Source organism: Phaenicophaeus curvirostris, chromosome 9 (assembly GCF_032191515.1).
Source record: "Phaenicophaeus curvirostris isolate KB17595 chromosome 9, BPBGC_Pcur_1.0, whole genome shotgun sequence".
Classification (NCBI taxonomy): Eukaryota; Metazoa; Chordata; class Aves; order Cuculiformes; family Cuculidae; genus Phaenicophaeus; species Phaenicophaeus curvirostris.
The window spans coordinates 34278692-34300540 of record NC_091400.1 but is presented as its reverse complement, the minus strand read 5'-3'; the positions used below and the strand labels follow the sequence as shown (position 1 = coordinate 34300540).

General features: G+C 45.2%; 1 protein-coding gene across 1 annotated transcript in view; it reads right to left on the bottom strand.

Annotated features, from left to right (window-relative positions):
- RNLS (renalase, FAD dependent amine oxidase) overlaps positions 1 to 21849 on the bottom strand; it is a 68112-nt gene that overhangs the window by 9386 nt on the left and 36877 nt on the right. Inside the window, 1 exon segment of the mRNA XM_069863660.1 lies at positions 5341 to 5514. Within this exon segment, the coding sequence (XP_069719761.1) occupies positions 5341 to 5514 (174 nt within the window).

Sequence of the window (21849 nt, the reverse complement as noted above, 5' to 3'; positions counted from 1 at the left end):
TCACGACCTACGTGCAGTCACCCTGAGCAGCTTGCAGGGCTGAGCACAGTAGCAGGGATGAACAGATCCCAGGGTTTTTTGTCTTAAAGTCGAAGTATGAAGTTCCACCAGTACCTCACAGACAAGTTTAGTCCACAAAGTCTGATCAGAAGTGTCCCAGCAAGTCTGAAACCACACACATGGATAAGGAAAATGGATGAATTGAAAAGACAGGAGATGAAATAAGTGAGGAATTAAATAAGCAGGGAATTGAAAAATGTGCATCTGACTGCATCTTATGCATCCTAGAGGGGTGACAGAGACGACAGAGCCAGACTTTTCTTAGAAGTTCAGAGCAACAGGACTAGAGCCAATGAGCACAACTGCAGTGAGAGAAAATCCCAATTGGGCATGAGGATACAGCCCCTTCCCACATGAGTGGGGCAGCGCTGGGACAACGCCCTGCATGGTGGTTGGTCTCCATCCTCGGAGACTGCCTGACTCGCCTGGACACCTGCTGTAGCTGCGGTGTTTGCTCTGCTGGAAGTAGGACCAGGCCAGATTTCTCCACCCACTGCTGCCAGCTGGAGCCTGTCAGGTTTATATACGTCCACGAACAGAGCCGAGGAAGACCTCCAACACTGTGGAGCAAGAAGTACAAGCTGTCACAGGTAGAGGACACATCAGCAGTCTAGAAGGGGTGTCAAGGACAGAGAGCATGAAAGCAATTAGAGCTTACCACTCACTGCACTTCAAGCCAGCTATTACCATGAATTAAGCTCTAGCAAAGCGCCCCCATGTCTGACCCTCTAGGGGTGCCGTGTCTTGAACTACAGCCTGGCAATCAGGGGAGAGGTGTTTGGATTGTGAGCAGGAGAAGGCAGCCATCAGCTTCTTAGTGTTTTGGGACTATCTCAACATTCATCATGAATTCCTAGCTGGAGGAATCACACAGATTGTGTGAGAGTGGTGGAGCACTGGAACAGGCTCCCCAGGAAAGTAGTCATAACGCCAAGCTTTCTAAATATTCAAGAAGCATTTGGACAATGCCCTGAGAAACATGATGTGAATGTTGGGGTTGTCCTATGCAGGGACAGAAGTTGGACTTGATGATCCTTGTTGGGTCCCTTCCAACTCAGGTGATTCTGTGAAGGGCAATGAAGCTGGTGAAGGAGCTGGAGAACAAGCCCTATGAAAGGTGGCTGAAGGACCTGTGGTTTTAGCCTGGAGAAGGTGAGGCTGAGGGAAGACCTTATCACTGTCTACAACTGCCTGAAAGGAGGTTGTAGAGATGGGTGTTGGTCTCTTCTCCCAAGTGATAGGTGACAGGACGAGAAGAAATGGACTCAAGCTGTGCCAGGGTAGTTTCAGATTGGACATCAGGGAAAATTTCTTCACAGAAAGGGTTCTCAAGCACTGGAACGGCTGCCCAGGGAGGTGATTGAGTCACCATCCCTGGAGGGGTTTAAAAGAGAGGTAGACGAGGTGCTCAGGGATCTGGTTTAGTAGTGGACAGGTACAGTTGGACTCAATGATCTCAAAGTTCTTTTCCAACCAAGCAATTCTATGATTCTATCTTTCTAAAAATTCTTATTTCTTTACTGAGAAGATAAAGGAATCTGTATTTTTAAACAGATACTCAAGAATTACGCTGAACCTGAAAACCCGTAAGATGAATCTCCCCTTTAAATTATATAACCTCACAATCCTGAAGCGAAAGAAGGGAAACATTTCCATTTTTATGTGTCATTTATCCTCAGTCTTCCAGAATGCAAAGAGGTGCAAAGACTGCGGTATTACAGAAATGAGGCTTGAAATAATTTATAATGAAGAATTCCCACTGTCACCTCGACCAGTTATAAATATTGATGGGGCATTTAAGGCAGCCAATCACACAAATATTTAATATTCATCCATAACCACGCAGGGAATTCAACATACACTTCTTGTAGGCTCTTTCTTACGTAACGTTCAACTGTGTTACCTCTGCAGAAGGAGACACAATTTTATGAACATCAGCGGAGATCCTCAGCTGATGGCAAAAAAACCTTGCTTCTCAGAGGCTCGACATACACCAGGTTCCACTGGTAATGGCCGTATCGGAGAAACAGCTTTATTATTGATTCTGATGTAGCGATAGGACAAGGGGGAAGGGCTATAAATTGGAGAGAGGCAGATTTAGACTGGACATAAGGAGGAATTTCTTCACAAGGAGGGTGAGAAGGCCCTAGAACAGGTGGTAGATGCCCCATTCCTGGAGGTGTTCAAGGCCAGGTTGGATGGGGCGTTGAGCAGCCTGATCCAGTGGGAGGTGTCCCTGCCCATGGCAGGGCGTTGGAATGAGATGATCTTTAAGGTCCCTTCCAACTCAAACCATTCTATGATTCTATGACAGCGAGGTGCTGCCGTGCCTCCCACTGAAAGGTCGGCTGGAAAGAAAAATCTAAATGCAAAATTCTTACATATGTGCTAAAACAAACATCAAGGGACTTTATATTCAAGCGGTCTCACTGCAGCACTCCCTCAGTGTAAATAAATTTCACATCCAGTCCCCCCTGCCCATGTTTTAAAGCATGTATGTGCCTGTGTTTCTATCATCAGCAGAGCTGCGCCTGCATTCGAAGAAAAGCAAAACCCTTAGTGACCACTTTTGATTTTCCTACTTCCATATATCAGCATTCCTGAACACGACACTGGCAGGGTTTCCAATCCTCCTGTGCTCAGCTTGAGCGCTCACAACCAGAAATACCACTCCAGAGAACGCGTACGGCTCTGTCCCTAGTACTGCTTTTCCCGGAACAAAGTGCAAATCTGCAAAATGCAAGTTCATCAGGAAAGACAACACAGTCAAGGTGGCTGGTTGACTGTTTATATGTCACAAGGAGAGCCTTACTGGAGAGGAACCATCTTCAGCTGCTGGCTCTCAGCTTTTTCCAGTCCTATAAAGGTATACAATTTGTCCTCTTGGAAATATTTACTCGTATAAACAGATCTCTCCCCTGATATGAGGAAATTTCAGTGCAAAAGGTATGTATCAACACTGATGTTCTGGTAGTTTCTATGTATTTGTTAAAATAGGCCCCAAATGATACACTTTCTATTCGGCAAAACTGCATTTGGAGACAGCGGTAATTCTCTTATAATTCCATGTTTGTTGTTCTCAGTGCTGGCGCTTTGAGATCACAAACACAAGCAGGTGAGCAAAGGAGAGGTGAATTTCTCCCTTGGGCTGTGTCCTCTCCTGCCCAGCTAGAATCAGGCAGCTGGGACGCACAACACCAGTCGGTGCTATTAACTACCAGGTACTCACTGTTAAACACAACAATATTATATCATGTAAGAAAATCTCCAGCTGCACATTGTCAGCAACAAGGAAACAACGTCAGGGAAAAAAAAAAATCACTTGGCTTTCCTCACGCTCCTTTTTAAAATATTCACTATCGGTCCTTGCTGGAGGAAGCGTATCAGGGTGGATGCATCTTTGTCTTGGCCGGTTCAGCCATTCTTTTTTGTTTTATTTCCCCTCTTTTCTGACCAACAGGCTAAATTCTTAGGAGAAATAACAGAATTGGGTGAGTTGATTAATCTCTCCGGCTCCTTCGCTCCCAGCACTGACTGCTGTTTCTGGAGGCACTTCAAGAGGCATCGCTACCCAGTTGACTTTGGTACAAAGAAAGGTATATTTGGAAGAGCTGACTTGAACTGTCCTATCACCACAAGAAAGAGGAGTGCAAGGTTCTGTGTCAGACACAGGAAAACACCACGCATCGTTTTGGCTGAGCAACAGACCTTTCTGAGAAGAACCTGCTGGTCCCTGTGGATCCACCACTGAATATAAGCCCTCAGTCCAAAGGTGGCAGATCATCACCTCAGGGCCCTGAGCAACAGGACATCGCTTTGCAGCTGGACCTAACTTCAAACCTTGCACAGGGGTAGGACCAGGCGACCTCCAGCAGTCTCTTCCAACCTAATGACCTTCACTCTAATTGGTAGGAGCAGGCAATGGACAGAGGGCAACACCCACAGGTTAAGCCTCGGGGTGTTTGGGTTGCAGATGAAGAAAGACTTCCTCCCAGTGGAAGCACCGCTGTGGGACAGGTCACCAGCCACGTGGAGGATCTCCATCCTGTGTTTCTTAAAAACCTCTGCTAGACAAGTCGTGGCTGCCCTGGCCTTGCATTAGCACATTCTCCTCTAAGCGGGAGCTGCAGTAGAGATCTGCAGAGGTCCTGGATGCCAGTGCCGCCGTTATACAGTGACACTCCTTCACCATAACTTTATTAAATTGCATGTCTATGGTGCAGGACAGGGAAGGCATGGCCAGCCTTGTGGCTGTGTTCGAGCACGGTGACAGCGCGTAGATAGAAGAGCAAGAGGTGAGGTTTGCAATGCCCTGCCCAGCAGGTACGAGCATCGCTGATCTCTGCAGGCTGCAGGTAGGAAACAAGGAAGCCTGACTGAACAAGGACAACTGGAAACAGAAGTCTCCCAGGTCTAAATCTGAACATGCTTTAGCACAGTGAATACGGTAATACTTAATTATTATGTATTAGGCAGCAGCTGATTATGAAAATCCTTCTTTATTCTGCGACAGCGAGGTTGCCACAAAGGCGGGTCGGTTTTCACTCCCCTTCCCTGATGGGGTTAAACGTGGTCGTTGACGCAGTACGACCAAGTTACAGAATTGGGAAGCATTTTCAGCTCCCAATGAATTTTATTAAACTGAAATGCTGGCGGTTTTTCTCGAGCTATTCTCTGCCAATATACTCTTGGTATATGAAATACTTTCAATAAATAAAACAAATACTGACTCGAGTGTCATCTTCCAGAAACAGACGAGAAGTGTCTGCCTTGTGGGATGTTCTCCAAGCTTTATCAAGCAGTTGTACTACGTTCAGCCATTTCAAGGATTTTCCATGGTTCTAAAAGCTAACTATGAATTAGACCGAACAACTTCCATCCTATAACTCATTACTACTTCCAAGCACGCTTAGTGGAAACAACAGGAGTTGTAAAGTAAGGGATGATGGGAGATAAATTGGCATGTGTGTGAATCAATGTTTAAACAAAGGAAGCCCAGCTCTTTCTTGGAATAGAAACATTTTGATGTCTCAAATCTCCTGACACTGGTTTCATAAATGCAGTAACGTAAACCATGTGCTGGGTGGTGATTTTCTGAGGACCTTCCCGCTTTCTTTGTGTATTTTATTACAGGCCAAATGTGACATTAAATGCTATCCGCTGTGGCTTGGAATTGAATACTTGCTCTGTTCAGAATAGCAACACTCAATTAAACAGCATTTTTCATGATATACACCCTCTATTGTCACTGTGTTTAAGGGAAATAATGGGAGCACTGACCTATATTGCGTTTCTTATTATCGATGGAGATGAAGCGTATACAGGGATTACCAGTGATGTACTGTGCGGCCCAGGGGACATCAATCCGTGTACCAGCTGCATAAAAAAGTCCCAGAGCATAGCGGGAGGAGTAGCTCGCAGATTCCAGTTGCTGCCTTTGACTTTCATTAATTACTGTGGAAAAAAGAAAAAAAAAGAAAGGAAAAAGAATAAATCAGACATTCCCTCTTCTCTCAGAACATGAAAAGTGTGAATGCTGTGGCTAAGCTGATTATTCCTTCCTGAAAATGACCAGACTGCTAAAACTAAGAATTTAATATTAAGCCTAGTGCTTTGTACTATTTTTTCTGGGACACCTCTTCATGAAGTTTTAATGGCGCATTATGTAGAGTTTGTCCTTCACACGCAACCCTCCCCCAGCTGGCAGTGGGTTATCTCCCAGTTCTCTGCCAGTTGCCTCGGACTTGAAACTTCAACGACCAGGGACTTTGCTCCAGATCTTTTCTTAGAGGGTAAGTGGGAACAAGAGGCTTGGGCTGCCTCTAGCACATCAAGCAACTGATTGCATGACTCTGCAAAAAACCTTCACATGTCACCAAAATAAACACAGGGACTCTTGACTCTCTGGGGAAGGAAGACAGCACTGCGACTTCTGTCCTGAAATTAAAAGGAAGAAAACTCTGCACTTCAGCACACAAAGGGTTCATAGTGAAGTTCAGCACCTTCAGCTGAAGTTATTTTAAAGCACTTAAGAAAAATTCAGAATAAATATGAACCCATTCCTCCCAGTGATTAACTCTTTTATCTTCTAATTACAGTGAGATCTGCTTTTTGCCTCAATTTTACGATCTTCATAAGAAGCAGCGTGAAGTAACATCAGCCCCACTGTGCACTCAGACTATTTTCTTTCATGACAAAGAATCATAGAATCATGGAATGGTTTGGATTGGAAGGAACCTTAAAGATCATCTCCAGTTCCAACCCCCATGCCATGGGCAGGGACACCTCCCACTGGACCAGACTGCCCAAGGCCCATCCAGCCTGGCCTTGAACACCTCCAGGGATGGGGCAGCCACAGCTTCCCTGGGCAACCTGGGCCAGGGCCTCACCTCTCTCATGGTGAAGAAATTCCTCCTCATGTCTGGTCTGAATCTTCCCCTCTCCAATTCAAAGCCATTCCCCCTTGTCCTCTCACTCCAAGCCTTTGTAAATAGTCCCTCCCTAGATTTCTTGTAGCCCCTTCAGGCACTGGAAGGTCACTATAAGGTCTCCTTAGAGCCTTCTCTTCTCCAGGCTGAACAACCCCAACTCTCTCAACCTGTCCTCATATGGGAGGTGCTCCATCTTTGTAGCCCCCTCTGGACCCGTTCCAACTGTTCCAGCTCGCAGAAGTGCTGGCCACCCATTTGGTTACAGGAAAAGATGTGGTACCTAACTCCATGATCCATCAAACTGCTGTATTTCCGTGGAGAAGGACTTGTGTGTTACTGCTGGAAGAACCTTGACGTGAGCTGGCAATGCGTGCTTGCAGCCCAGGAGGCCAACCATGTCCTGGGATGCATCAAAAGAAGCGTCCACTCTTCACAGACTGGTGACTTCTACAGGAGGACGCATGGTCTGCAGTCACAATCTCTCACCTGAAAGCCCACCAGGCTACTTATAGGCATCTTATAGGCATCTTATATATATACTTATAGGCATCTGCACCACCCCATTGTTTCTCTAGCTGTGTATTTTCTCCATGAAGTCTCTCAGTGGAGAGACTTCCTCTGCACATCATGAAGAAGACAGATTTCAGAGGGTGCTTTCTGCCTCCTCCTCTGAAACACTGCTCACCTACCTAAGATTCCTGGCTAGTCTCCACCCTACCAAGACCTCTGCACTGACACTAACCTTACCTAATCACCAGCACACCAGAGGATCGTAAGTCAGACTCCATCTCCAATCCCATCAGAAATAAGCCTTGAAATGCCCCCAAGAAAAACCCTCACAAATTTTAACACAAATATGCTGGGGAACAGAGAAATGAAAGAGGCAGAAACACTCATCGGCACCAAGAAAGCTGGCGAAAGGAGGAGAAATTAGGCATCTGGCACTACGTGTGGCACTTCTGCAGGACGTGTACCTGCTGTCCATGGGAGAACAACTCCGTTCCCAACAACATGCTCTGCAGAAAACGAGGGAGACCCTGTGCCTGTGCGTGCTGCCCACCCGCCCGGCTCGAAGAGCCACAGCGTGCAAAGGACTCTGCCCAGGCTCACCCTGCTCCCCTGGGGTCCAGGGCTCCCGGGTGCGCAGGGCTCCACACCAAACCTCCAGAGCAGCCTGGTGGGGTGGCCACCTTGGGCTGTGGTGGGACACTGGCTTCTATTCCAGCTTTTTGTGCCATTCAAAGGTTTTGTGTTGACTCAGGCACTGGCAGGACTCTCCCAGCTCCATGAGCCTCCTGCAGGCTATTATCTCCATCCTCTTCCATCCTTCCCCTCTTCCACAGCCTCTCTCCAGCTTCTGTAGCCCCTAGGGCTGGGGGATTTCACAGCACGGCACCACCGCTTCACAAAGCTTGCGAGAAAGAGGGGAAGGGAGGGGATTAAGCAGGGACACAGAGCAGGTTGGAGGACTGCCCTGGAGGAAATGATTCTATACCAGCCTGAGAGGACCTCACACATCCTGCTCCACTGGAAATATTCCCCGGCCTGTGCTAACTCCCCGCTCAAACCATGAACTCAGCAGTGCAGGCATACAATGCCAGCATCCAGGAACCATCCTGGGGGCTCTTTACCACCAAGTCTGAATGGCAACGTTAGTGATTTCAGCAGCGCTTGTTCCAGTTCCTCCTGGCAAACCACAAGAGCCCAGACAGGGAACAGAGCTGCTGCTAAACACATGGTGGTGGGGACAGAGCTTGCCCAGAAACGCTCCTGTCACCCTTCAGGTATGGTCTCTGCACAGCTGGGTTTTGAGATGTCCCTCACCACCAAGCCCTCTTCTTACACTATGATAAATAATCCCAACATATTACGCATTCTTGCTGTGCTTCAAAAGAATATAAAAATCCTATAAACAAGCAAATAAATATTAAGCTGTAACAACACATCTAAAACACTACTTTGTCCACATCACTTTGGCAATTCATTTCCTCTTAGGGGAAAAAAAATAAACAAGACCTCCTCCAGCCTGCAAAGCAAATTCCCCTAGAAAAGCTCAGCATGCAGAAACCTCTGTGCTGTGGGAATGCATTTTCTGCCCCTTTATTCTTCTCTTGTGAGACCCCACCTGGAATATCGTGTCCAGTTCTGGAATCTTCAACGTAAGAAGGAGATGGAGCTGTTGGAACGGGTCCGGGAGAGGCTACAAAGATGACCCGAGGGCTGGAGCATCTCCCACAGGAGGACAGGCTGAGAGAGTTGGGGTTGTTCAGCCTGGAGAAGAGAAGGCTCCGAGGAGACCTTAGAAGAGACCTTAGACCTTACAGCAACCTTCCAGTACCTGAAGGGGCTACAAGAAAGCTGGGGAGGGACTGTTTACAAAGGCTTGTGGTGATAGGATGAGGGGAAATGGCTTTAAATCAGAGAGGGGAAGATTTAGATTAGACATGAGAAAGAATTTCTTCACTATGAGGGTGGGGTGACACTGGCCCAGGGTGCCCAGAGAAGCTGTGGCTGCCCCATCCCTGAAGGTGTTGGATGGGCCTTGGGCAGCCTGATCCAGTGGGAGGTGTCCCTGCCCATGGCAGGAGGTTGGAATTAGATGATCTTTAAGATCCCTTCCAACTCAAACCATTCTATGATTCTATGCATCCAAGATAGAGATGAACTGCCCAGCTTGGGGACTGCAGGTGCCAAGGTGCCTAAGCCCAACCCCTGCCTCTGCTCTGCAGCACATGGGGACTCCTGCAGAGGAAGCCGAGAAAGAGATCGCTGCGTTCACACGTGCCTGGGCAAATGGTTCGTAACACGGAGCACTTCAGCAGGTACAGAGTTCGCAACGTGAAGTGCTGCCAAAGCTGAGCCAGTCAGTGAGCTCTGAAGTACCTCGTTTAAGACTTCACATCACTTTATGGACCCGTCTTCACAAGCTATAAAGTTTCAGAAGGTGTTAGGAGTCATTAGGGATGGAAGCTGAACAGGCAGTGCTCAAAAGTCAAAAAGAAGTTACAGTTTCATCAGCTTTAAGTTTACACATGGAGCTGGGCCAGGGGATGCTGGGGAAGGCAGCTGAAGGAAGGCACCGAGCCCAGCTGAGCAACCTCCCTGCCGGGAGGTTGTGGGGAGAAGAGGAAAACCAGGCAGCTTCGAGGGTGTGGGCACCAGCCAGAAGTGACAGAGCTGTGACTTAACAGATCAAAGCGCTGCAAACAGCTAGGACGGCTTGATCACAGTGCTGAGGGAAGGAATAGCTTCAGGAAGAAGCTGCTTTTCAAAGCCTCAGGTAGATAGGGCAACACACAGGCTAAGGACACTTCTGGGGACAGTAGCAGGCTGCTCACCAGAAAGAAATGAACCCCAGAAACACTGAGGAGTTTCATAGAATCATAGAATCCCTAGGATGGAAAAGACCTTTGAGATCATCAACTCCAACCATACCCGTCTACTACTAAATCCTATCCCCAAGCACCTCATTGACCCACCTTATAAACACCTCTGGGGATGGTGACTCAACCACCTCCCTGGGCAGCCTTTGCCAGTGCTCGAGAAACCCATCGGTGAAGAAGTCTTTCCTAACGTCCAATCTAAACCTCCCCTGACGCAGCTTAAGTCATTCCCTCTCACCCTATCACCTGTCACGGGGGAGAAGAGACCAACTCCCACCTCTCCACAACCTCCTTTCAGGTAGTTGTAGAGAGCAATGAGGTCTCCCCTCAGCCTCCTCTTCTCCAGGCTAAACACCCCCAGCTCTCTCAGCCACTCCTCATAAGACTTGTTCTCCATCCCCTTCACCAGCTTCGTTGCTCTTCTCTGGACATACTCCAAGCTGGAAACAGAGGGGCTGCACCACACAGTGCACCCTGCGGGGAAGCACTTGGACTTGGGGCCAGGCTTAGGCTTGAAGCAGCTGTTGCTGGGGCTGTGCTGGGTGAGCTGCAGCATCCCTGCGGAGAGGGATTCCCCCACCAGGAGTCCCAACCCAGGGTCACCCACTCGCACAAGGACAGGCCATCTCCTTGGGGCTGGCCCGGGTTCATAGAATCATAGAATAACCAGGTTGGAAGAGACCCACAGGATCATCGAGTCCAACCATTCCTATCAAACACTAAACCATTCCCCTTAGCACCTCGTCCACCTGTGCCTTAAACCCCTCCAGGGAAGGTGACTCAACCCCCTCCCTGGGCAGCCTCTGCCAGTGCCCAATGACCCTTTCTGTGAAGAATTTTTTCCTAATGTCCAGCCTAAACCTCCCCTGGCGGAGCTTGAGGCCATTCCCTCTTGTCCTGTGCTGCACCCACGCCGGTGCGGCCGGTCTCCTTCTGACCACAGCACAAACCAGCAATGACTCCCACCCACCGCCCCAAGTCATCAGGTTTATATCTCACCATTTAGAAGTGTATCAATTCAATTATTGATGTATGCTTGCTAAGCGATTTGCTTCATCGCTGCTTAGGGTTTTTAAAAATAACATCCGTGCTTTACTGGATTCTAAACTGCTGCAAATTAATAAAAATGAGGAAGGTTTTATAGCTTGAGAAAAGCTATAAAGTGTTTCATAAAGTGAGACAAAGTTGACTTTGAAATCCAGCAATGAAAAAGCTGAAGTGTATGTGAAAACAACGCTACGAGTTGTAAGACTGAGGTTTTTCCCCTGCTCCATCCATTATGCGTTTTAGCAAGGCCAACAAGTTGATTTAAGGTCATGAAGAGAACCTTCCTTTTCAATTTCCATACTTTTATTGGTTTAAATGAAAACCAGACTGTTGTTTTAACGTCATGTACAAAACCACAAAATAGCTAATAATTTTTCCCCTTCCAAGAAAAACAGTTAAGATGATTTTAATAAGATTTTTGACGAAAACACAGCTTTCAGATCATGGAGTCATCCAGCCATAGCGACATCTTTAAAGCAATGCATAAAGCCTGAAAATCTTATATTTTCCACTGAAAAACTCAGCTACAGCTGCACTACGGACACTGCTGAAGTAAACGTCCTCTGGAGATTTCATCACATCAAAGCAAGGGGCACGTACACTCTATTTGCTGTTTCTTTAGACACTGACAGCAGAATGAATTACGCATCCGTAACACTCAATAAATACAGCGAGGGCCTTTTATCTGCTGTTCCAGTACTTTAATGTCACCTCGCCGCCTCGCTCAGGCTGTGGGAAGGAGAGGACCCAGAGATGCCACTAGGGTCAACAAGACAAAGAAAAGCCAAGGCTTTGGCTGGCAAGCCAGGAGCACAGGCACCGGCGTCCAGGACTGAGCCCGGCTGAGCAGTGCAGGGGCCAGGGAAGCAAAACCAAAGCCAGCTGCTCCGATGGCCAACGACGGACTAGGAAAGTCATGCTTTAACCCTGGACGTTTGGTGCCTTGCCAGCAAGTACGGGAGGGGACTGCACTATGCACCATCATCGGAGTGAGGCAGCACCCAGAGCAGCTCGTGGCTGCGGGCTGAGGCTCTGGGGAGGGCTGGCGACTGCAGCTTTGGGCAAGTAGAGATAGGGAGGAGACACGGCGGGTCAGTAAACAATTTGGGTCAGTCCGGTAACTGAAGCTGATAGGTTTACCCATAATTTCACATGAAGTCCCATGTACCTGTCACTGCAGGGCAGAGCTGTTGGGGGATAGGGAGAAACCACGTTCAAAAGTGCAAGGAAAAGCAGATGCTACAATGGGAGATGTGTTTAAAACAAGTCCTCACTTGCCACGGGACGACACAAAGACAAATGACACGTCCTGCTCTTGTTCTCTCTCCCACCTTCTGGAAAATTTTGTCACACATATGGATTTACGAAAACCTGACAGAGTGGTAGGTGTTGCTTGTTTTCCAGCATTCGGCTCAGCCTTTGATTAGGAAGGTTCCTCTCTACCTTTTTTCATCTTATCCATACTCTATTTCTCTGAACATATGCTTCTCTCACAGCTATTGCTCAACAACCCTCCCACAGCCACTATCCCCCAAAAGGTTGTCTTAGTTCTTTAGACAGCTTTGCTTAAGATTTTACTTGCAGCATCTGACTTACTGATATGCTGACAGTAAAATCTAAACACATCAATAGGATGCTGTCAGTGACCCAGTATTTGTAAGTGGCTACCGACCACCACTGTTTCAAAAGTTAAAAAGGAAACTCTGTGGTTAAACAGCAACAAAGGTATTTTTAGCCTAGGTAACAAGTTAAGAGATTTTAGTAGGACACTCACCAAGCAGAGCAGGCAGCCCAGCTGCTTATTTCAGTACAGGACAGGGGATGATGTGATTGAGAGCAGCCCTGCAGAGAAGGACTTGGGGTGCTAGGGGATGAGAAGCTTGACACGAGCCAGCAAGGTGTGCTCACAGCCCAGAAAGCAACCGTGTCCTGGGCTGCATCAAAAGAAGTGTGGCCAGCAGGGCGAGGGAGGGGATTCTGATCCTCTATTCCCTTCTTGTGAGACCTCACCTGGAGTATTGTGTCCGGTTCTGGAATCCTCAGCATAAGAAGGAAATGGAACAGGTCCAGAGGAGGCTAAAAGGATGGTCTGAGGGCTGGAGCACCTCCCATACAAGGACAGGCTGAGAGAGTCGGGGTTGTTCAGCCTGCAGAAAAGAAGGCTACGAGGAGATCTTACAGCGAACTTCCAGCACCTGAAGGGTCTACAGGAAAGCTGCGGAGGGACCCCACCCCTGGAGGTGTTCAAGGCCAGGTTGGATGGGCCTTGGGCAGCCTGATCCAGTGAGAGGTGTCCCTGCCCAGGGCAAGGGGGTTGGAATTAGAAGATCTTTAAGGTCCTCTCCAACTCAAACCATTCTTTCATTATATGATTCTAAGTACTTGTAGACAGTTTATTGCCACAGCTGAGGGAGCGCTGCCATAGCTGTTTGGGAGGTGAATTAGACAGGACCACACATTATCACAACATTCACACAATGAAGCCTCCTTGGACGGCAACTGCTTCTCTCTCGGGGCTGGTGGAGACCTTTCCTACTGCTGTTCTGAGCCAGAAGCTGCTGCCCTGTGATCTCTAGCTGAGTGGTGACAAAGGACAGACATTTCAAGCACTATCCCTCTGCCATCACCACTGATGCTGTGCCGTGACACTGGCCCTCCGCCACCGCTCTGACCGTTTCAAGACACAGGCTGTTCCTGCCTCTGCCTGTGCGTAGGAGGGAGCAGAGGTTATGAGAAAGGCTCCAGTTTTAACTTCAGCTTCTTTAACAAACAGCTTGAGATCTTTTAAAAAGGCAACATAACAGTTAAATGCAACCGTGCCTGTATCTGCATTGAACTACTCACAAAACAGAGTTACATATTGCAATAGGCTTTTAATTTTCTTATTGTGGAATCATAAAACCATTCAAGTTGATAAAGACCTTTAAGACCATCGAGTTCAACCATTAACCTCGCTATGCTCAGCTTTCATTTGAATAATCCTCCTTGGATCCAATGCAATGCTCAATCCTGCTTATATGCAATGCCTATAACAAATAATTATTTCACTGCAGTCCTGGCTGGCTTGACTTAAAGCTTCTTTATCTAAAGTTTGTAGCATGTGAAGAGAAGGCATATTTAGAAATGTACATGATTAAGTGGAAAAGAAAGATGCTGGGAAAAAAAAAAAGACAGCACAAGTAATTCCTAATGAAGTTTAGGATTTTGAGAACTAAACTCAAATACCTGCCCACCAGCTGCTCTTGACAAGATGATTAGCAATTCACTCACTATTAAACTAAAACCATCTATTTTCACACGGAACGTTGATATTAATCTCCTATCAAATGCTGCATTCAAGCCAACTCCTGCTATCAACAGAAAAATGAACTGGCACCACTCGAACTGGTCCCTGTTACATCTGCTTATCTGCTCAGGTCATACTTTTCACAAAAAACTGCCTGATCTAAAGCAATAATCTTTTTTCCTACTTTTAATATATAATTCGATGTATAAATTTAACAGGCCACTATCCTCCTTACCCAATTCCGTTCTTTATTTTTAACCTTATGTGGTATTACACTCAGCTGAGGAGCTCCATGCCACTCTCTTCAGCCTCTGAAAGTGCATTTAATGCATGCATTGACATTAGTGTCAAGATTTTTATATTTGTATTAATGGGGAACATAACTTCTCAGACCCATTATTTGGGTGACTGGGTTGTGAATGCTGAAACTGATTCTTAGTCAATGACCTATTCCTTTCCTCAGCGATGCCAAATAAAGAACATCATGTTCTTTATTTAAAAATAAAGAACGTGACAGACCCCAATTTTTCACAATTCAAACTCTTTCTATGGTTCCATCACCACCTGCACAGGGAAAGAAAGCCAGTCTTGTAATAATACAAAATGTTTTAGCTGGGAAACTTCTTCCAGTTTTGCCTGGGAGGGAGCAGAAATAAACGTTTCTGTGAAGCCATCAGAATAGATTGACTCCTTCCAGCAAGGAATGAAGATACTCAGGATTTTATAAGAGACTTTGGAAGTGCTTGAGAATTAGGGAAATTTATTGACTGATTAATTAGGATTCTTCATAAAGTCCAAATAAAACAAATATGATACAAACATACGCTCCAGTTTCTACTTTGTAATCATTTATAGGAAATGACATATATATATGACGTGCCATCACATAACTCTCATTAGCACAACTGCAAATAGTTTCCATGCTATAGACAGAACAACATTTACTATGTGTTATTCTGGCAAAACCTGCTTGTTTCTGTGACTGGCACTGAAGGAGACAAAAGCCAAAGACATCACTGATGAAATCTGATTTTATTCAGAGAACTCTGTATAGATTTAACATCTTTTCTTGCAAAACAGACTTTGAAAAGTTCAGCTAAAAAATAAATAAAGCTCATTGTCATAATTCCTCTGGATTAGTTTGCAAATTAATCCAGATTCATCTTCCTGCTGTGCTATGTCATGACAGAGGACTTAGAAGAGCATCGTTCCTACACCAAGTTACAAAGCACTACACACAGTTCTGTTACCTTCTGGTGTCAAAATATAGAAGTTCATTACTTACATAATCTTCGTCATAAAACATTTAGCAAATAAATTATGCACCTACTGTACAGAGCATTGAGCTGAATAATAAAGTTCAGAGGATTAATTTTCTTAAAGTATGACACCAGTTGCCTAAATAGCATTAAAAGCTTTTCAAGGCAACAAAGACAGAAGATGGCTTAGTGCTCCATGTTTTGACTTGGACAATATAAACACACAAATCAATGAAATTAGATCTGCCCAATGTTTCTGGCTTCTGGGCTGCAGCTCCTCACTGACTGTGATGGAAGACCCTGGTGTCATGCAAAGCTGAAGCAACCAGAGGCTGATCTGCAAGGTCTCAGTACAGACTGACTCCCTGCAATGCTCCCGTTATCTAACTTAGGTCAATGCCTGCGATGCAACGCCAGACACTGGTAACACACACTTGGAGAATCAAAATGCAGCTTATAATAACGGAAAACAAAGTTATTTCAGTTTAAGTACTAGAGAAAACGCTTTCAGGCATCAATTATTGAGGAAGAATTCAGCCAGCCACTAAAAAAATCTACACTTAAGACAAAAAATTTACATATTTTTCTCTTTTTAAGTAGACACGCATGTCTAAGTCATTACTAGGAGGATGCCAAAGGAAATAATACAGGGTAGAGCTGTGCGCATCAAAAAGATGAAAGAATTGTATTAAAACTTTTACAAGAATCCCCTTCAGGTGATATTTAGGGGATTTTTTCCCCCATTCAGGCCAGACTTGTTAGTAAGTTTTAGTATTACCTCTGTTTGGACCTCACCTCTCTCCATTTCTCAACTGGTGCAAACAGCTGTATTTGGCTTTCCAGCTCTTGCGCTGGAAGAGAGGTTTGTATTTCCAGAGACCACTAATACAGTGCAGCTGACGCTTCCAGGCTGAAGAATCCCAAGCTATTTAGTCATCCCTTGCTGAGAAGCCGCTCTATGCCTCTGGTCATCCATCTGGGCATCTCTGAGGCTTTTTGAATGATGAAAACTGAACTGCACGCAATACTGAAGTTGCAGAAACACCAAGGGTGCATCTAGCAGCACTGTGATACCCCCCTCTTCTGTTCTGTATTTATTTAATTAAGGTTAAACATTCAGTTTTCTTTCACAGTCCTAGGAAGAGATGAGCTTATATTTTCACCGGATCTCAGGCTCTCACTGAAGTTAGTCAGATCAGGTCTCTGCATCAGACATATGAAGCTATGATTGTTTTTTCCAATCATTTTACATATTTACACTTCCAACCACAAAATGAAAGGGGGACACAAGAAACCATTGTCCTCTGCAAAGAGAAACAGGGACTGGCATTTGTATTTGCTTACAACAGCACCTGAACGGAGCTGGCAGCTTATGGTGAGAGGCAGAGTGGATGCAAATTTTGGAAATGAGTGGAAGATACAGAAGATGCTCCCATTGACTCATGTCTTATTTGAATAGGCCAACTACACAACAAGGCAATTAAGAGAAAAATGCTAGAGCAGAGAAGTCTCTCCTTCCCCACTCCTTCTGCTGTGCTTCCCTGTCTTTCTGTCACAAGGAAGACCCAATATCAGCTATGAGCGCATCCCAGCTCACTGTTAGCGCTCTTGTTGCCTGCTACTTTTGTAATGCAAATCCAGTAATACCTTGTATTTTCACACATTTTCCAGGTAACAACTACATAAATAAGAGGAGCTCAGCCTAATGCAATCTGAATCTGAGCCCAAGTGGCCAGTTCTGGTCACCCTCCTCGCCTTTGACACTGAAGTGCACCACGTGCACGCCACGTAACCTTCCCATACATAGGTTTTCTAGTACTAAAACATAAGTAATTCTAATGATTGTTCTCATAATGCTGTGAAAATTAATCAAATTCCTTCCTAAACAGTGGATGTAGTGGAACTGAAGCAGAAGGTGCAGCTAAGAAGCGGTTTGCTGCCATCCCTTCTTTATGTGGTAGCACAGCTATAGTCTCCATATGTATTTTACTGGTAGATGGCATTAAATACTGGATGATCTATCTGCTGCTTTAACTGTTTAAGAAAAATGACCTTCCACATCTGTCAGGAATCTCTGGACATCTATTCAACTGTGAATTCTCAATATTAAGTTTTTGTTTCTCAGTTCATAGTGAACGGTCTCCCTTTTTTTAATACTGTTAATGATCACAGATTTCTACCTGCCACATAATTTAATTTAAATGTTTCCAAACTGTTTCTCTTCAGTTCATTAGTTTGGCCTGAAGTTGCCCATATATTTTATCATCCTCGGATGGATCACCTAGCAGCTCTGCTGATTTCCACTCTCTGCTACTACAGTAAACCCAGGACCTAGTGCCAAGGATCCTGCTGTGTACTGACAGGTGGTAAGGAGAGTGTTGGACCTAGTGAGAACAGTGCTCTCCCAAAATTACTCTCCTGACACAGGGCTAGGTGCATCTCCAGTCACACGGACCACCTTATGTGGTCACTTCACTGAAGAAATGTGAATTGTGCTGGATTTACTGATTTTGCAATAAAGTAACATGGACACCTGACTTCTCTAGGAGATGTAAGCCAAGACAGTGCAAATGTGGACATGGATATAAATACCATTTAGTGTGGGGTTTTTTACATCTGCAGTGAATGATTCCTTTATCGAGGGGATAGAAAGCAGTCGCTTAATCTATTCTGCTTCCACCGTAGCAAAGCTGGGACCAGTATTAAAGCAAAGAACCAAACAAAGAGCAGCACAGAACAAATTCTAAAGTGAAAAGGGATTCTGAAGTCAGTCATACTGCGACAAATTCTGAAACCATTCAGGAGATGTGGAGTTGCTGCAAGGATATGGTTAGAATCATAGAACGGTTTGGGTTGGAAGGAACGTCCCATGGGCAGGGACACCTCCCACTAGATCAGGCTGCCCAAGGCCCATCCACCTCATTGTGAAGACATGTCTGGTCTAAATCTGCCCCTCTCCTATTTAAAGCCATTGTCCCTCGTCCTATCACTCCAAGCCTCTATAAACAGTCCCTCCTCAGCTTTCTTGCAGCCCCTTCAGGTACTGGAAGGTCACTATAAGGTCTCCTAGGAGCCTTCTCTTCTCCAGGCTGAACAACCTCAACCCTCCCAGCCTATCCTTGTATGGGAGGTGCTCAAGCCCTAGGATCATCCTTTTAGCCTCCTCTGGATCCATTCCAACAGCTCCATCTCCTTCTTATGTTGAGGATTCCAGAACTGGACACAGTACTCCAGGTGAGGTCTCACAAGAGAGGAACAGAGGAGCAGAATCCCCTCCCTTGCCCTGCTGGCCGCGCTGCTTTTGATGCAGCCCAGGACACTGCTGCTTTCTGGGCTGCGAGCGCACATTGCCGGCTCATGTCATGTTTTTCATCAACCAGCACCCCAAGTCCTTCTCCACAGTGCAGCTCTCAATCACATCATCACCCATCCTGTTTTGAAACCACAGATATCCCTGACCCAGGTGTAGGACCTTGCACTTGGCCTTGTTAAACCTCATGAGGTTTTCCCCCTTTGATAAAGTTCTGTCCTCTCCCTTGGATTGGTGAGCTGAAAACCCAAGAAATATTGAATCCTACTCTTCGTGTCACCACGTGTTGAGGCAAGTGTCCACTAAAATGCAAAAGGATCACCATGAGTAGTGGAGGAACGGCACTGGCACAGAGATACGCCTGTACCGAGGTGCTAGAAAACTCATGAGAAATCCCACACAAATATTCGCAGAAGAAAAGGACTATATTATATTTGGAGGAAGTCTGTGACTTTCTACTGTTGGGAGAAATCTTCTTTTCACAAGCTTAAACACTGAATACATTGAAATGTAAATTAAACCCTCAATGCAGCTTTCAAGTCAGTGTTGTCAAAGGCATACATATTATTTCAGAGGATGGGCTCACACTCCACTAAGACAAGACTGAGAGAACTGTGCTTGGCTTGTCAACACAACGACCTGTAGGACAAGCAGTAGGAAGACAACAGGTTTGAAAGGAAGAGAGGAAGGCCTAAGGCATAAAGTGAGAGGTGACACTAGGCAGAGACACTTGTTCCTCACCTCCTTACCAGGGAAAACAAATACTTGCTAAATGCAACCAGAAATGGGCATGTGTAACCGCAATGCCTGCACTTCCTGGCACTGGTGGCTTGCTGGTTATCAGCCTTTTGCCTGATGGCAACTAATCACTCCATGTCTCGGAGGATTTATATGAAGCCTTTAATTCACCCCAAATACTTTTTTTAAATGCACTTGCCTGCCTTATCAGTATTTTAGGGGACTCTCGGGGAGGAAACAAAACCATAAACTCCATTCTTTCAAGAGGAAAATGAAGAGAAGAATGCTCTTCTTTTCTGAAGAACAAGTTTATTATAAAACATAATTTCTAATGAGAAAGTTTATTTTTAGATGCTGTCTGCACTGCAATAATTAGTTCAACAAAATTTGGGACATGCTGTTTCAGGAACCCATATCCTGAAATAAAGCTACATAATACCAGAGCATCACAGGGTGGATGATCTTCAAGACCATGTCAGGAACACCGAGAGATCAAAATGTGGATAGAATTTAAAGCTCAGTATTTACAATACTGTGCATGAAATGTGGAAAAAAAAAATTAAAAAAAATTCCACAGTCTTGGAAGGCAAACCAAATCCAGTTGCTGGGGAAGAAGAGTCTATTGGACAAGAGGAATGCCAGGACTTCACAACTACCAGCCCGGACAGGAATTAATTCTCATCCATGACACCTTTCAGAATTTAAACGTCTCATCTTCTCTAAAAATGCCTCAGATAAACAGTTTTCTTTTAATCTCACATCAGGTTACGTTAGCTTTAATATCAACCACGAGAACCAGGAAATACACAATAATCCCCCTCACATAAGCAAAAAGACCCAGGATATAAAATTCCACTTACAGCTACCCACTGACAATGTCCACAGGTAGAGCACACTGGAGATTTTGGGGTCTCTTTTTTTATCCAACAGGTTGGGGCTACATTTCTTTCTGGGTTTTATTTTGCTTTTATTTTTTTTTCCCCTGCAGCTGAATTACTTACAGACTTTATGGAGCTTTCCTCCCAGAATTTCTAATAAAGCAAAGCTGAAACAAACCGCTTTATCCTCTTACTATTTTTAGAAGCGTTATTTCAATTCTTATGTGCATATATCAGTAACTAAAAGGGTAGGGGAGAGGGGAAAGCATCTTTTCCAATGTATTCCAGCACTGCAAACAGAAGAATCTGATTCAGTGGATAGAAGGGGACAGAAAGGAGAGAAAAGGGAAGAAAACAGGACTGAAAAAAGAAATGCACAGAGATAAGTGGGAGGGCAGATGAGAATCAAGGTATGACATGAAACACATGGCAATGGGGCAGGAAGAAAAGGCAAAGGAAAGCAAAGGACAAACAACGGAAAACATTGTAGAGGTAACAGACTTACAAACAAAAAAGTTTAAGGAAAATCACTTTTCAAAAAGAAAGTGAAGGATGAATTAAGAGAAATGTAAACTAAATGGGGAAAACCTAGAAGCGAAGTTGAGGGAGGCAGAGCAGAATGAAGGGTCACCACCAAGATTAACAGACATTTCTGCGCATTTCCATGGTAGGTGTTCTGTCTCCATAAATTCAGAAGAGACATTGGGATGAATCCTTTCACACAATCAGCAGGGTACTTGATTTACAATTACGTGATTTAAGAATCAACGCTGCCTTGCCTGGTGCTAAGTATCTGAAAGCCTTGACCATAACCTGGTGCCTTTACTCTGGGCACTGGATGGGGTTTGGAGACCAAACACCAGCGTGTCTGTCAAGGATCACTTTCCCACGTGTGTTCCACAGTCGGCTTTTGCACGTGTTGCTCCGCATTTTAGAGCTCAAATGGGAAAGAAGTTTATGGGGCTTGATATTGGGCATCTCCTATCAACCAGAAGGTTAGCAGAGCAGCTGCAACTGCCATCTTTGCAGTTCAGGGTTAAAACTGGTGCATGTCTTAACAAATCAAGTATCTGTTTACTGATGTAAACTTCACAGGAAACCTGCAGGGAACACCTAGTGCTCTAGGAGACATCACCAGAATCTAAAAATCTCTTTAAAGATTTCCAACGTAACTGCTGAAAAGAATGATCTAGGGACAGGTTTTTCTTCTCCCAAATATGTTCTATGAGTTGTGACTTACTCTTCTGAACTACAGAACCACTCCAGAATAGATGTCTCTGTTGTAAAGTATCTTAAAATTACTATATTCTATAACTGAATGGACAGCACCACTACCAGTCCCAAACAAGTTTTGAATTCATTCCATGTTTTTAGAAAACAAACTGAAAGGCTGAGACAATAAACAAATAAACCTGAATAATGATTCAGGCCCACCAGTAGATGCAATGGTAAAATAC